The following is a 15913-nucleotide window of genomic DNA, read 5'->3' on the forward strand; positions in this document are numbered from 1 at the left end:
TCCAAAGCGCTATTCTTCCATTTTATAATTGTTATTTTAGTATTCATAACACAAGTACACCAGGAGCTTTACATAATTTCCTAGCATGGAGGATAAGAGAGATTGACAATTAATATGTTACAAACAGGATAACTTAAATTCATAACGAGCCTGGCATCCTTCATTGTGCTCATACTAATTTTGTTTTACTGCCACCTCAGATGCTATCAGACAGCTTATTTTTCTTCTGAACACAGAATTTCAATGTTCACTTCTATCCAAGGCCAATCTTCAAAAGAAATGAAGCAAAATGGAATAAAGAATGATGCTACACAATCATAAAACATCCCTGTTTAGAATAGATAAATGATTTCTCTCTGTAGATATATACTGTATATCTGTATCTATTATTGTCCTGCATAAAAGTCTATATCAAATCAAAGAGGGATTTTTAAAAAATAGAAATCAAAACATTATAAAATCCCTGGAGATGTCCAGTGGTGGGATGCAAATTTCTTAACAACCGGTTCTCTGGCTGGGTAGGCGTGGCCAGTTGGTCATGTGACCCATCATACCCAGCGCCACCTCCAGGCCACTCGCCTCAAAGGAACAGGTGGGATTCAGCTGGTTGGGCTAATCCCATCATTGACTGGCTCTGCTCTTGCCCATTTTTTGGTCTGTTTTGGGGGCATTTTCAGGCCGTTTTTCGGGCCGTTTTCAGGCCAATTTTGGTCGGGAAAACAGCCTGAAAACAGCCCGAAAAACAGCCTGTTTGGGGGGTGTTTTTAGGTTGATTTCAGGCCATTTGGGGGGCCTTTTTCAGGCTGTTTTTCACTCCCCAAACAACCAACAATGGCCCAAAAAAACAGGCCAGGGTGGGGCCAGCCGGTGGTCCAATTTGCTGGCTCTCCAAACCGCGCAGAATTCCATAAACAGTGAGGGGGAAAACTGAAACTATTAGCCGCATGCAATAGTTTTTTCTTCTCCTACTCCTCCCTTGCACATAAAGCACAAAATTGGGATTGTAGTGGTTAAAGGCTTTGAACTCGAAACCATGAATTCTACCCCGTCTTATATAGAAAGCCAACTGGGAGGCTTTGGCCTATGATGAAGACAATAATGAACCATTTCTGAAAAGGTTGCTAAGAAAACTGCAAGGCTCTATCCAAGGAATCATCAAGAATCAAGAAAGTCTAAAAAGCCCACACATTAAAATTTAGATTCACACATCATTTATCATTTGCCTGTACCTGATAGAATCGCAGCAGCACTTTCATTTATGTATACCTTTTCTCCAGTCACTTATTGTATGTTCATCTCACCTGTCTCCCACCACAGGAGGTAGAAATCCTGCAGTCCCTGTGTAGACCGGAAATTTGAGCTGTCCATTCTGGATACAGAATACAGGTTGTAACTTGAATCCTCGAGTTACAACCGAAACTGAGCCCGACATTTATGTTGTGCAGTGAAACATTTGTTAAGTGAGTTTTGCCCTGTGTTACGACCTTTCTTGTGACAATTGTGAATCATTGCAGTTGTGTAGTAACCCAGTTGTTAAGGGAATCTGGCTTCCCCGTTGATGATCATGTGACTCCAGGACATTGCAACCGTCATAAATATGAACCGATTCCCAAGCATCTAAATGCTGATCAAGTCACCATGGTATGTGTGAAAAATGGTTATAAGTGACTTTGAACAGTCCCCAAATAAACTGTTACAAGTTGAGAAATACCTGTACTTAGAAGCTGATGTGAACCATGTCAATGCATGAAGTAAATATGCATTTAAACCTTCAACCAAAGAATCTGTTGCAACCTTCTATATCTTGGTGAGAAAATGCACACTAGAAAGCAGCACGTATTTCCTTAAGTCAATACTATCCCACACACCATTCCAAGGTAGAGATAAAGATAACCCAGTTTTTTAATTTACAAACCATGCGCTATTTCCTATACCCACAGTGGCGAACCTATGGCAAGTGTGCCGGAAGTGGCACGCAGAGCAATTACTGCTGGCATGCGAGCACTTGCTCCAAAATGGTCTACTGTGTATGTGCGCCCCCCACCCGCCCAACAGCTGATTGTTGGGCATCTGGCACACATGTGCAGGGGCACGATGGCACACAGGAGAGATTTGCGCATACGCAGAAGCACATGGCGCACGGGTATGCACAGAAGCGCACAGCGCAGGCCGCACAAGTCACGCGAATTGCACACACATGCACAGGAGGCATAGGGGACCGCGTGCATTGCCTTCTGGGTGATGGCACGTGAGCACGAGCAGGCAAGCGCATGCGCAATTATCAGCACAGGAGCCCAAAAAGGTTAGCCACCACTGTCCTATACAAAGAAATCCAATCACTGATTTCTATTCACATTCCAGGGCCAATTTATTGGCCATTATTAAATGAGCTGGAGACAATCAGAGGGGAACTGAAGGCTCATTCTAAAACACCCAGCCATGAAGGTGGGAGGGGAAAGCTTATCAGAGACAGACATCAAAGCTCAACACATATATATACACACACATTCCAGGAAGTCAAAAGGGACTTTAATTGAATAGCGGCAAACAAAGAGAACTTGCAGATGATTGTGATTCATAACAAATTTGGTGTCAGATGCACAAGTCCAAGCATACAATTATAGCCCATAAACATACAGAGGAAATGGAAAAGAGACAACGTAATATTTAAACCTTTTCAATTAGCACTCTTAAAAACCCTGAATAACTTGGTTCTCCCAGCCAGCTAATCAACAAAATCAGGGCTGATTCTGTTCCATTCAGCTGCACACAAAATATGTGACATCGAAACAGGTAAACAAGGCGGGGGGGGGGTCACTTAAAGAAGAGATTTGAAGTTACTGGTAGTAAATACGTGATTTGCCCAGGAAGCAAGAAAAATATTGCGGAGGGCTGATTTTTATTTTAGTGCACTACCTTGTTGATTTTAACTGCTGCGACAAGCATCTGCGTATTTGATTTTTTTAATATATTAGAGGGTATTTCAATGTTTGCTTCACTTTGGAGGGATGCATTAAACTGCTTTTATTTTCATGGCTATAAAGTTTGTTATATAAACATGTAAAATAAAACGTTTGGCAATGTTATTTGTTTCATCGTTAAGTGATAATTTAAGGCATTCAACACTGCAACATTCTAAAAAGAGAAAATTAAGAAAACGGAACCCGCTTCTCTTTTGCACACAAAGACATAAGCTCTGTAGTGTAATATTTTTCACCTGAAAATGTATCTTTCTCTGCAGCTGACAAGAATAGAGTTACTTCTGTTTGGGGCAGTGCTGGAATTCAAAAAATTTTACTACCGGTTCTGTGGGTGTGACTTGGTGGGCGTGGCAGGGGAAGGATACTGTAAAATCTCCACTCAGAGGTGGTATTTGCCAATTCTCCAAACTACTCAAAATTTCCACTACCGGTTCTCCAGGACTGGTCAGAACCTGCTGAATACCACCTCTGATTTGGGGGAATTAATATCATCTGAAGATTCACCATATTCTCGATAGTAAAATAAAAACCTTTTTCAACCTACATATAACTTGTCTATGGAGAGTCTCATCCAGGTCATTGATGTCCCAAGGATGCTTTTTCAAAAGGCATCTGGACTTTGTTTTTTCTTTGAAGACGTGGAAGATAGAAGGATGAAAGTAATACAAATCCTTCTGTCCTCCAACATTCAGTCAGAACTGAAGAAGCTTCTTGGATGAGAAGCGAAACATCTCCTAAGAAAAAAACAAAGTCCAGTTGCCTTTTGAAAAAGCACGTAACTCTTACATCTGAAAATTATTTCTATCTCTATGCAAGATCATTCATCAAGACCTAAATCTTCTTGGTTTCACAGTCAAGAGGATAACAGCTAGCACACATTCACCATATACATACAGTAGCTTTTGTATTATTGGCCCTCTTTAAAATAAACGTCTTAAAAATTAAAGTAGAATTAACACTATATTTTATTCAAAAGAAGAACGTTTGGTCTTAAAATTATTCTGCTATTATTCAAACACACCTGAGGGGACAGATATTACATGACAAATACAGAAGCAGCCCATTTCACAAAATGAAGCACTTTATTTTAATATGCCAGGTCAGTCAGGAAACAGAAGATAAGCAAGTGCATCTCTTTATTCAACTTGCTACATATATGAATCTAATTTCTGATTTATGTTGTTACTCAAAGCCTTTTAGTGGTTGAGGTTTGTTGTTAGTCCTTCAAAAAAGAAAGATCGTGGCTTCTTTTCAAGCCTGCAATTTCTTCACGTTTATTTTCCTACCCTTTTGTGCTTTAAACGTGTCTATTCTTGCTCGACCTGCTGCCTCCTATTCCTTAAAATTCCTCTGTGAACAGCAGTGGATTTCTGGAACACTATTTTGAATTCTAAAACTCCTGTTAGATATTATGCAAAGCCGTAGAGTTTAAAAAGTAAATCCTAGGAAAATAAAGAGGTAAAACAGCCTTTTCTTCAATAATCTATAAAACTCTTTAGAAAGCAGAGAATTACACAACTAAACAGGTACAATGAAATCTATTACCTGACTCAAGCTTGTGGCAGTGAAGTTAGAAAACTGATCAAGGAATGTATCTGAAAATGCCCAAACACTGAATCCAAAACTTGACAATCACAAAGTATACATTCTTCCTCTAAGCCATTATCTGCATGCAGGCAAAATATTCTGATCCACCACCTAGCTTCTAGTATGCTTTCTGTCCTTTTTTCTTCACTCAACTTATTATGCAGGCATACAGAGCATAATTTAAACCTATGTTTAATAAGTTAATTCTTAATGTTTAGAGACCTTCAGTTGATCAGTGGCTACTTATTACCATTACACCCTCTGAATACAGTGCCAGTCTTTGGATAAAATATATTACACATTGGTAGATTAATTTACAACAGAGAAGACTCTATTTAACTATACACACTGAATGAAGCTAGAAGAAATATTACCAGATGCCTTAAACCGACCTTTCTACATAAAATCTACCACCTAGCTAGCACTGTCCTTCCTGCTGTCCATAGAGAAGCAGCAGCATACAGAGAGACTCAAATCATCAATATCTAGACAACACACACTCTCTGGCCTACAACCAACTCAGCAGAGACTAAAATCCAGGAAAAGCTTCCTTAGGTCAATGGAAGACTTTGAAGTATTTGAAAGCAGAGTAGATCTATGAAAAGCTATAAAGAACCAACACTGGATGGAACCAGCTGATACCTGGCTCTGACGGAAGCTGGGAAGTAGGAAAATCATTGAATAGACTGCACACAGGTACAAAATCAGGAAACACTCTGAACAAATGGGGGCTGTCTGGTGGCTTCTGTTTTGTGATTGCGGTGACACGCCAACAACAACAAACTTTGCGTCCCGTTCAGTGTGCACTTGAGCACTTCATGGCAGCATGACAGAATGCAATTAATGTTGCTAGTTTCTAGACTATATTGTCTAGAATGAATATATATATATAGAGAGAGAGAGAGAGGGGGGAGAGAGAGAAGAGAGAGAGAGAGCGCCATTTTGCTGTGAAAGTCCAACTCACAGACGAACACAATACAGAAGCCTGATGATGGCAGATGAGATTCTGCCGAAACGTTGCTACAACTTTAAAAGCACAACTATTATGATGTGGGAAAATACCAGAACAAAGCAGAAAGCTGAACAAAGCTCTGTGTGTGTATGTGTGTGTGTGTGTGTGTGTGTGTATATATATATATATATATATATATATATAATTTTGTTTTCTTAAGTTTTCGCGGGTACTTACATGTATGGTATTCGGCTTTGTTCAGGTATTTTCCCACGTCATAGTAGTTGTGCTTTTAAAGTTGTAGCGACGTTTCAGCAGAATCTTGTGTTTTGTATTTTAAATTTTATGTTATATAGTAGAGGTCCCCAACCAGTCTGGCGGGAGGGGCGGAGAGAAGGGAAACTGCCCTGCCACTTGTGCTCACACAGCCCAGTTCCAAACAGGCCACGGCCCAATAGTGGGCTGGGGCCCAGAGGCTGGGAACCCCTTATATAGTATGCCATATTCTAATTGTGGTGCTTCTGACATGAATAAACAATAAACAAACTACATACATAAATAGATAGCTGTTTATCTCCTCTTATGTTAACAGCATATTCATCGTGGCTATTCATAGTACAACTGAGACAAAGAGTGTAGAAAAAAAATCAGAAAATCAGATTTGAATAAGCCATCTATCTCCCTTCATTGTGCTAATCCACACCGTTTATCCTACATAGTTTCCCCACTATCAACGTCATTCCAGATATGCTGGACTTCAACCCCATCACCTCTGTTGTGACCAGCATATTTCCCAACCACCATAAAGAAAGCTACTGTAGATATTTCCTTACAAACTTCATCACAAAAATCTATACTATTGATTTCAGGCCTCCTCTACAGAAGGAACAGAGCTTGATTGTTTTATAATTTAGCAATTAAGAACTTGACTCCTTCATATTCTTTATTCAATATTTTCCCACTGGAAAAAGGCTTACCATCAAGTGCTTCTGTTTCAAACAATGTATTTGCCAGTCTTCTCACTACAACCCACAAGAGTATTCCTGAGAGGGCAAAATTACAAAATTCAAGGAATCCCCAAGACCAGATCTATAGATTTCAGCTTGGAGGTAGTTTACTTATACAACTGAATCCTAGAATAGTTAACTAAAAAGAACTAAAAAGACTGTGTAACTTTGTATTACCCACGTGATTTGTTTTGATACTAAGTCCTATAGTTGTAGTTTGGCTTAGCATTACCCAATAACCAACCTCTGTTGTCTTCTCACCCAACCACACTCAAAACCAAACCATGGCTTATAATAAGTACCAGGACAGGCAACGTATTGAAGTGAGTCCATTGTTGTTAACATCTGTTGTCTTCTCTTAATCTCTGCAATTTAAAAATATAATAGTTTGATGTCTTAACTGTTTTATAGTCTTGTACCTGACTTTTTGTAAGGTGTCACTTTTTTGTAAGGTGGTCATATAAATTTGATGAATAGATAAAAATAAAAAAATTCCACATTAGAAGGCCAGTGTTACATCTGACCTGGACTCAATTCTTTAAATGCTGGTCAATTCACCTTACACCTTGAAGCACCTCTTAGGTAAAAGGTTTCCCCCGTCCAATAATTTCCAACTCTAGGGGGAAGTACTCATCTCCGTTTCTTAGCATGTTCGAAGACATTTCCATGGTCATGTGACCACCATGATTATACATCAAAGTGCATGGAACATTATTACAAAATAACAGAAAAACAGTGTTGGAAAAGATCTTGAAAGTCTTCTAATCCAATCCCCTAATCAAGCAGGAAACCCTATACCACTGCAAACAAGTGGCTGTCCAAGTATCTTCTAAAAAGCCTCCAGTCATGGAGCACCCACAACTTCTGGAAGCAAATTGTTCCACTGATTAATTGTTCTGTCAGGAAATTTCTCCTTAATTCTATGTTTTTTTATCTTAACTAGTTTTCATCCACTGTTTCTTGTCTTGTCTTCTGATGCTTCGGAAAATAGATTAACCTTCTCTTCTTTGTGGCAGCCCCTCAAACATTGGAACACTGCTATCATGTCATGTTCCCTTCATTCCAAAGTGGTACCTATTTGTCTACTCTCATTTGCATGCTTTCAAACTGCTAGGAGCTGAAGCAAGTAATGGGAGCTCACCCCATTACGTGACACTTGGATCTGAAATGAATTTAGAAAAATTGCATGAAAGGGTCAGTACCTTCTCACTCTGGATCTTTCCACTTCTTACTTCCAGGTAAGAGGGAAAAAAAACAGGGGATATTTCACTGACTTTCACTGCAGAACACTTCTGTCAAAGTATTAACTTTCTGAGTATATATTCACTCTATTCTTGGAAGGGTCAACAGTCCATTCTAAACCTGGCATTTTTCTGAAGTTACAACTATAAGCCAATCAAGCTGCCTTCATGATCAGCACCTGCACAGGTTTCTTTTTAATTATTATCTTAGTTCAATCCCAGGGAGAGAAAATACCAAGATTCAGAGTGGCAACACTACCTACTAGATGGGCCAACTATTTAAAAAATTATCTGGCCACAGCACACAAATGAGAAAGACCCTTAATGCATTTCTTTAGTTAAGCTGGAATGTTTTGCAAGGCATCCTAGCAATTTTCAAATCAAAATATGTATCTATTTTTGCTGTTGCTTGACAAGCTCAACCAAAGTTTTCTTATCTTGATGGAAGATGATAAAAAGCCGGGTTTGAATACTAGGCAGAATTTTGTGGCTGGACTCATGCTTTCCATAAGCCTAAAGTGCTTTTCTGGGCTTTGGCTTAGCTTGCTGTAAAAGTTGTGATTTATAAAGACTATCTTATTGATTAGCATGTTGGGCAAACTCAGCCTGCTGCAGCCTGTAAATCATAGTTATAAAGCCCATGATTTAGTTTTCTCAACAAGCAACATTACCTGGCCAACTCTGTCTTACCTTCTCAATTAATTCAGGAGAGGCCCAGTTCGTAAAAAAGAGACCAGCAGAAAATTCCAGACTGTGGGAAAATGGAAGGAAAAATTGGAAGCCAATGGCAGATCGCTTTCATCCCGTTGCTATGAAAATTGCAAACGAGCTCAACTTGACCATTAATAAAACCAGTTGCCATTAAACTCATTCATAATGCTGTCACATTTCACGTAAAACCCAGTCAAATTTCAAAGGATTTAAAAGCATCCTAATCAAAGTATCCTAATCAGAGTCACTTAATTTATTTCAGCCAGCATCAGCTTTATCTGCTGAGATGTATAACTTCAAGGAAAATTAATTAGTCTGCTCCTGCAGATGGGTTTTTTTAATAGAACTTGGAAAGATTAAGCTAAAGCACGTCAAATGTTCTTGAACACACTGTAAAAAGGTAGTGGGCTTATTAGAGGAAGGGATAGGGTAGGAGGGAACAGATGGAAGGGGGGGAAAAAGTGGGGCACTCAGCACTTTCTCTAGACTACATTTTATTGCAATTAACTTGCTAAACTCAGTTGTTCCTCTTCTCCCTTTTTGCCAATTGAATATGCAAAAACAGATTTCACAGAAAATTCAAACATTCTGACTCCATCCTGGTTATTGAGAAACAGATTCTGCTTCCTCTAAAATCTGTTTAGATTTAAATTCAGAAAAGAACAGATAAGGCTGCAGACTAACATGAGGCAGATTTTTAAAGAGACAGAACAAGAAAGTGAATCTACTTTTTTTTTTAACCTGAACAGCCATTAATGGTTGATTTTGCCAGGCTGCCAGACCAGAAGACTACTTGCTAAATATTTGAGCTCCTGTCTTGCACAGAGATCAAGCTAAGATTAATTACTCAGGAAAGTGAAGATCAAGTATCACAGGAAACTGAGAGGCAAGTAAGTACCTGATTTATTCATGTGCACCTCAACAACAACAAAAAAGACATTTCAGAGCTGGGGCTGATTCCAAAAATGAGAACTGTCTTGCTGGAATGCTCCAAACAAGTAACCAGCTATTTTGGCATCGCAATACAAAGCAATGTTTACCCTCCACTTCAGGTAATTAGAGATATACTGCCCCTGTCCATTGAGGCTCCACTGCTGGTGTGTCTATTAGCAATTAAGAGAAATTTAGTGCACTGAGTCATATTCTGCCCATTTTTAAAAAGAAACAGTAAAACTTCTATCCAATGAAAACTGGGATGGTTCATACCGAAATATTCTCTAAAATAAGTTCTTTTACTTTTCACCCCATTAAAAATCTTAATAAATAACACGTTTGTATATAAGATCAGAGATAATGTGCTTCTAAGGATTCTGGAAGTCACGCTTCCAGACATTATCAGATTTCATAAATAGTCAAGGCTGGAAAAGGCTTCAACAGAAGATGGAAAAAGGCAGAGAAAGAAAAGGATGTAAGCTCCTGCAGGTATTTTTCTCTCATCTTGCACCCCAAAATACAGCCGAATCAACTAATTTCTTTACAAAAACTTGCATGTAGTGCAATGAACATAAAGACTGGACAACTTAGAACTACTGCAAGTGAACCAAACTTTTCTCACAATTCAATGCAATGCCATCAAGTCGGCCATTCTATGACCATATGGCGATGTGGCAGCTGGTTTTGTGCAAGATGCTATTTTATTAGTTGGCTGTTAAACAGAAAAGTAGTCTACTGTGCAGCAATGCAGTGGTCCTCTCACAACCTTCATTTGCAAAAAGGACAACTAGCTTCACGTAGCCCAATGGAAAACTGCTGGATGACAAAGCTGTCTGTACAAGAGTGTCCACATGTTTTCATAAAAAAAACAAATAGGCCACCTCAGGTAGTTAAAAAATATATTTGATGATCGGCATCTTAGGGAAGAGGTATCCCTACACAGCCTTACCTCCTATTAGAACCACCTTGTGTGTGGATGGTCTCCTCGCAGGCAGCCATTTTGTGAAGGCAGCCACGTCGGATGCTCAGATTTTCGATACCTTCCTTGGATGAAAAGAGAAGGCTCAAGGAAGCACGCATCTTCCATCCTGAAAGCTAATCATCCATTTGTCAAGCATTTCTAGTAAAGAAAAGAAGGTAGATCAAGCCCAACTGCTGGTGAATTCCTGAATCCATCAATGTTTTCTTACAAAAACATTGTGGACTTGTGCAGAGTCACCAGAAGTCAAGACTGATCTGAAGGCACAGACGGACAGAGAGAAATAGTCTACCACTGTCTTCTTTTAGGATTTGTCAAATTCCCCACCTACATGGATTTCCCATCTAAGCATTAACCAAATTTAACCACACTTAGTGTTTTCTTCACAGCAAGCAAAGTTGACCAGGAACATCTTCCCACTGTGATATACTGACTAAACTGTTTGACTAGAAACAGGAAGACTCAAGCTTAAATTCTCCCAAAATTTTGGAAAACCTGCCAAGTCATTGTCTCTCGGTCCTACCTATACCTAGAAGATAGCAATACGTTACCCAGAAGTCCCAGAGGAAAGTTGGGGAAAAAATTAAGAAATACTTTAAAGTGACAGCTCAATTGCAAGGACCGCAATCTAAGTTTTAGACATTTCAATAATTCTGATATGAAATATAGTTCTGATTTAGTGAGCCTCTAAGCAAGTCTTGATGTATACTGCTTTAGAATGATATGTACATATATAACTGAAGTTCCCTATTTCCTTATTGCGTGTAGTAGGTTTCTTTAAGTCAGGCATCTTAACTCTGAAAACACAGCTGTGATCAGCATTTAAACTTAACTAATTAGTTTCAAACAGTTTCATTATCACTAAAATCCTTCTGTGGCCTTCCTTACAAATCTGTTGTGTCAGCAGCTTCAGATTTTTTTTAAAAAAAACTCATTTGTGAGCTGTTTTTAAAAAGGAGAATAGCAAACAAGTGCACAATCCTGTTCACACCAAGAAAATCAAATTTGGGATGTCAAGAGAGTTCACACGGACATGTTCTTGCAGCATCTCTGGTGTAACCCTAGCTAGTTTCTAAATTGCAGTGCAGCCTAGTAATGGGCAGGTCAGAAAGCTGGTTAACATAGTCTGGCAATAAAGCACTCTACATAATATGCAATATCTATCTGCTATCCAAAGTAACTCTGCCGAATTAATTTCAAACAGAAATAAGAGAGTCACAGAATGGAAAAACCACAGGAAATGTTTATATCACTGGAAGTAGCCGTCAACATGGAAAAACATATGTAAAGGGCTTGAGGTTGGAGCAATTCCACACCTCATGTTGACTGAGGTTACAGCTTTTGTAGGAAAGAAAAATAAACGAGACAGTGAAGACAGTCATCTTTTGGATAGATCAACAGATCCACTTCCGCAAAGGTGCTGAACATCTGAGATAAGATAACTGCCTCTGCAAAACGCATGACTGCCCATTTTAGCAGATACCCAGAATTGTCTTTCAGGCCATACTCAAATCAGGGTAAAAATGGAAAACGTTGAATTCTGAGATAGATGGGAAGAGTTTCAGGAGCGAGGAAGTATAAAGGAGCCTTGGCTTTCCAATCCAAATACTCAGTGAGACACACCGAGCCCCAATGAGCAACTCCAGTTAAAAGCAAAGAAAGATACAGGAGATTAGACTGTGATTCAGAGGCATTTTATTTAAAAGAAATTAATGGGGCGTGCACTTGGTCTGAGGCATGAATACGAATCCCTGAACATTTAAGAAAATTCACAGCGCAATCCTGCACACCTTTTGCTCAACAGTGACTCTGTGTCCTTGGCTGCCTCTTTAAAATAAAAAATAACAACTCAGGTATCACAGGTGAAATCCCCAATTGATGGAGATGGGCAGGAAGCCACCTAGTTCTGTGCTGCAGCAAATAAACTGAAATAGTATGTCCACGTACCAACCTACCACCACCACCCAAACAACAAACTTGCAATGTTGCACCTGCTTTTTTTTCCAGCTCACAATAGAACAATTGTACCCAAAGGGGGGGGGTGTCAAATAAATAAATAAGTGCATCTCTAACAGGCCCATGAAGGATTTAGCTGGATCATTTTTGTTTTTCTCAAAAAAGAAGACAAAACGGAAGCAAGGAAGGGAGTGAGATGGAGAACTGCCTGGAACATTTGCAAGGCATTAATCAGTCACTGCTACCCCAGCCACGTGTGCAAATGAGAAGGCAAGCAATGAGAGAGAGGAGGCCAAGTGCTTTGACTTACTTTTCATACTCGGCGTTGTCCCTGTCACACCGAGAATCCTTGTGCTTCTGCCAATCTTTGCCATGCTTGCAGGTAGTCAACAGGACAACATCTTCCCCATTATGGACATGATATAAGGCATTCCTGGTGTCTGATCCTATCCCAGTTAGGTACCTTTTCCCCTTGAACACCAACATATATTTCCTCAGAGGGGGGATGGTGTTAAACCTCAAGAAGCCTCTCTCTCCTCCTGTCCTTGGGTGATCCTTAGAAAAAAGAGGGATGGAGACGTCAAACTTCGGCCGGAAGTTTTCCGTACTGATGCTGGCTTTGGCCAACATGGCCTGGCCAATGTCGAAACCCACGTCCTCGGTGTAGTCAGGCCAGGTGCCGGAATATAAGTTAAAAACTAAATGATTCCTCCCGTTGTTCCACAAATGGAGGCTCTGCACTTTGGAGCGCAGGTTGTGCACGTACTGAGGGGAAAGCTGGTCTCGGTCTAAGGTGTCCAAGCCGAGGACGAAGAGGCAAGCTTGGCTGGGGTCCGAAGTATAAAAGCGGGAGCCTTCGATGGCGGCCAGGATGTTTTGGTAACTCTCGGCGATCTTCTCCCCTTTCTGTTGCGGGTAGACGTAGACCTTGAAGCCGTTTTTTTTGCAAAGGGCGAAGTCGAAGCAGGACTCCATGCGGCACTTCTTGCCCTTGTAGACGCCGGCGTTGGCGTCGCGCTTCTGGCGAGGGGAAGCGTGCCGGTTGTAATCCTCGCTCTCCAGCTGATCCCAAGGCAGGAAAGGGCGCAGGGCGTCTGGGAACCGGGGCCAGTAGCGTTCGGGGCGCTGCAAGCCATTCTTGCCGCCGCCGCTGCTGCTGCTGCTGCTACTGCGCGCCTCTCGCCTGCTTTGGCTTCTGGATGCTCTGAACTGCAAGCCGCCGAAGTAGAAGAGAAGGACGACGAAAGTGCCAGCCGAGAGGAGGGTGAAGTAGCGTTTTTTGGCCTGCATGTGTCCTATCTGGGTCAAGAGGCTCGTCGAGGATGAACACAAAGCTCGCCCAACTTTGCCAAGTGACACTTTCAGCTTGAGTCCGCCATTTTCCCGCCTGCCAAGACTTTAAACTCTCTTCTCCCACCTTCTCGGATTTCCTTTCCCAAAGGCTCGGGCTGATGCAGCGCATGTGGGCGATTTCGTTAACTTTCTCCCCTCGGGTCTTTCATCTTCGGGCTAGCCCTGGGGAGGAAGGGGTGGTGGTGGTGATGGTTGGGGAGAGGAGGGACGAAAGAAGGACTGGGGGAAGGAGCGGAGGGGATGCGGGGGGGGGTGGCTAAAAAGGCAAGGAAAAGAAGGGAGAGGAAAGAAGGCAAGCGCCAGAAAACCGGGGCAAAAAAAGAAGAAGAAGAAGCGAAGCCCGCCCAGCGTGGCTTTCCCCAAAGGAAAAAAGAAAAAGAAAAAAAAAGAGGCTGGGAATTGGCTCGCAAGGCAAAGAGGAAGAAGAGAAGACAAAGACAGCGGCGGCTCTGAACCTAAAAAGAAAGAGAGAGAGAGAAAGAGAAGCCGACGAGTCCCGGGCTCCGGCTGTCCAATCTGCGGGTTGCCAGACCGAGAAATCCGTCCCGCCCTCTCCTCTCTCTCTCTCTCTCTCGCCTGCACACGCGTTACACACCCCACACACAAACACACGCACAAGGGGACGGGGGGGGTGGGCTCGGAGTGGTTTAAGAGAGCGAGCAGCAACTTCAACTCGGGCAAAACATCCACAAAAACACAAAACCAACCAACCACCAACCGGCGGAGGGGGGGGGAAGAGAGGGAGGAAGGAGACAGCCCAGCCGAGCCAAAGAAAGCCAAGCCAGCCGGTCCGTCCGCTTCTAAAGCCCGGCGCCCGGCTTTTCCAAGAAGTCGGCAGGCGAAGAGTCTGTGGATGCGGGGGCTTGCCTGGTCTCGCTGAGACAGAGCAACCGCCGGGATTTACATCTTCCGGCCCCAGCACCGTAACCTTACGAATCCCTGCATGTCTCTCGCTCTTCTTCTTCTCCTCCTCTCTCTTTTCTTTCTTTTTTCTTTCTTTCTTTCGGTGCGGTTCAGCACCGGCTGCAAAGCATGACGAGCCGGGGCTTCCGCACGCTTTCCTGCGATTCGCGCTGCCTCTATGGCCCCCGGGGATGGAAGCGAACGAAAAGATCCTCCTCCTCCTCCTCCTCCCTTCCTTCCTTCTTCGCCGCCGCGGCTGCCGCTCCTGCCGCCGCCGCCGCCGCCTCCTCCTCCTCCTCCACTTCCACCGCCTCCTTTTAGCCCCCGCCCCTCTCAGCCATTCATTTCAGTGAGCGGCGGCGATCCACGCAAGCCCGGGAAACACAGCCGAGCCCGGGTTGGGGGGGGGGGAGGGACGGCAGAAAGAAGAGGAGGAGGAGGAGCAGGAGGAGGTGGGGGGAAGGAGGGAGGGAGGGAGGGAGGAGGACGCCGCCCGCTCCTGGCTGGCGACGTTGCCCGATGGCGGCGGCGGCGTTCGATCTCCGAACGTTGCCCCGGTTCCGAATGTTAACACTTCCAACATTCCATTCCCCGACACCACGGCGCTGACCTCATCCATCCACGCAGCCCGCCGGCCGATTGGCTGGGCGTCACGTCCGGAGGGGGCGGTGCTTCCGCTGCACCCATTCATAACCCGCCGGGCCTTGCGGGGCGGGGGGGGGTGGATGGAAGAGAGAGAGAGAGAGAGAGATGGCTTTGCAGTGTCTTGAGCGAGCGGAGGGAGCGCATCCCTTTGAGAGAGGGAGGGGGGAAACCCCGACTCCATCGGGGAGGTCGCGTGGGAGTGAGGGGCTCCCTGCCTCCCCCGCGCCGTGGGAAAGCCAGTCGCGCGCCCCTTCTGGCGCTGAGCGGGTCGTTCGAGTTAAGCAGCACGTCTGAACGAGGGACCCCGAGAGTTTAAAGCTCCCTTTCCCCATACACACACCTTCCAACAAAAGGAACTCCCGGGTTTTCGTGTCGGTGCCGGGTCCGGATCCGGTGGCCGGTGGAAGGATCTGTGGGGAAAGGCTTCCACTGGTTTGCTTTTAAGGGCAAACGCCAGGGGAGATGCGGGCGCCAACGATGTTTGGGGAAGCCCGGTTGGAAGGCAGACAACTTCCACTGCTCCGGGCACGTTTGCAATGCAAGGGAAATGTCGTTTTGAATGTATGCCGGTTAGTGTCCGTTCAAAGGAACCAATGTCTGTGGAGATATTCGGACATCCAGGTCATGGTGTGGTCCCAAAGGTGCTTTTTTTGTTCTTTTTTCAA

The 15913-nt window shown here is 43.2% G+C and overlaps 1 protein-coding gene across 1 annotated transcript in view; it reads right to left on the reverse strand.

Moving 5' to 3' along the window:
* The window catches only part of EXT1 (exostosin glycosyltransferase 1), a 304178-nt gene extending 288967 nt beyond the window's left edge, over window positions 1–15211 (reverse strand). The window contains exon 1 of the mRNA XM_026703588.2: window positions 12658–15211. Coding sequence (XP_026559373.1) covers window positions 12658–13637 — 980 coding nt within the window. The 5' untranslated portion in view covers window positions 13638–15211. The remainder of the gene's footprint in view (window positions 1–12657) is intronic.
* Between the last annotated feature and the right edge of the window lie 702 nt (window positions 15212–15913).

Source organism: Pseudonaja textilis, chromosome 3 (assembly GCF_049901715.1).
Source record: "Pseudonaja textilis isolate UNSWEBS1 chromosome 3, rPseTex1.2, whole genome shotgun sequence".
Classification (NCBI taxonomy): domain Eukaryota; kingdom Metazoa; phylum Chordata; class Lepidosauria; order Squamata; family Elapidae; genus Pseudonaja; species Pseudonaja textilis.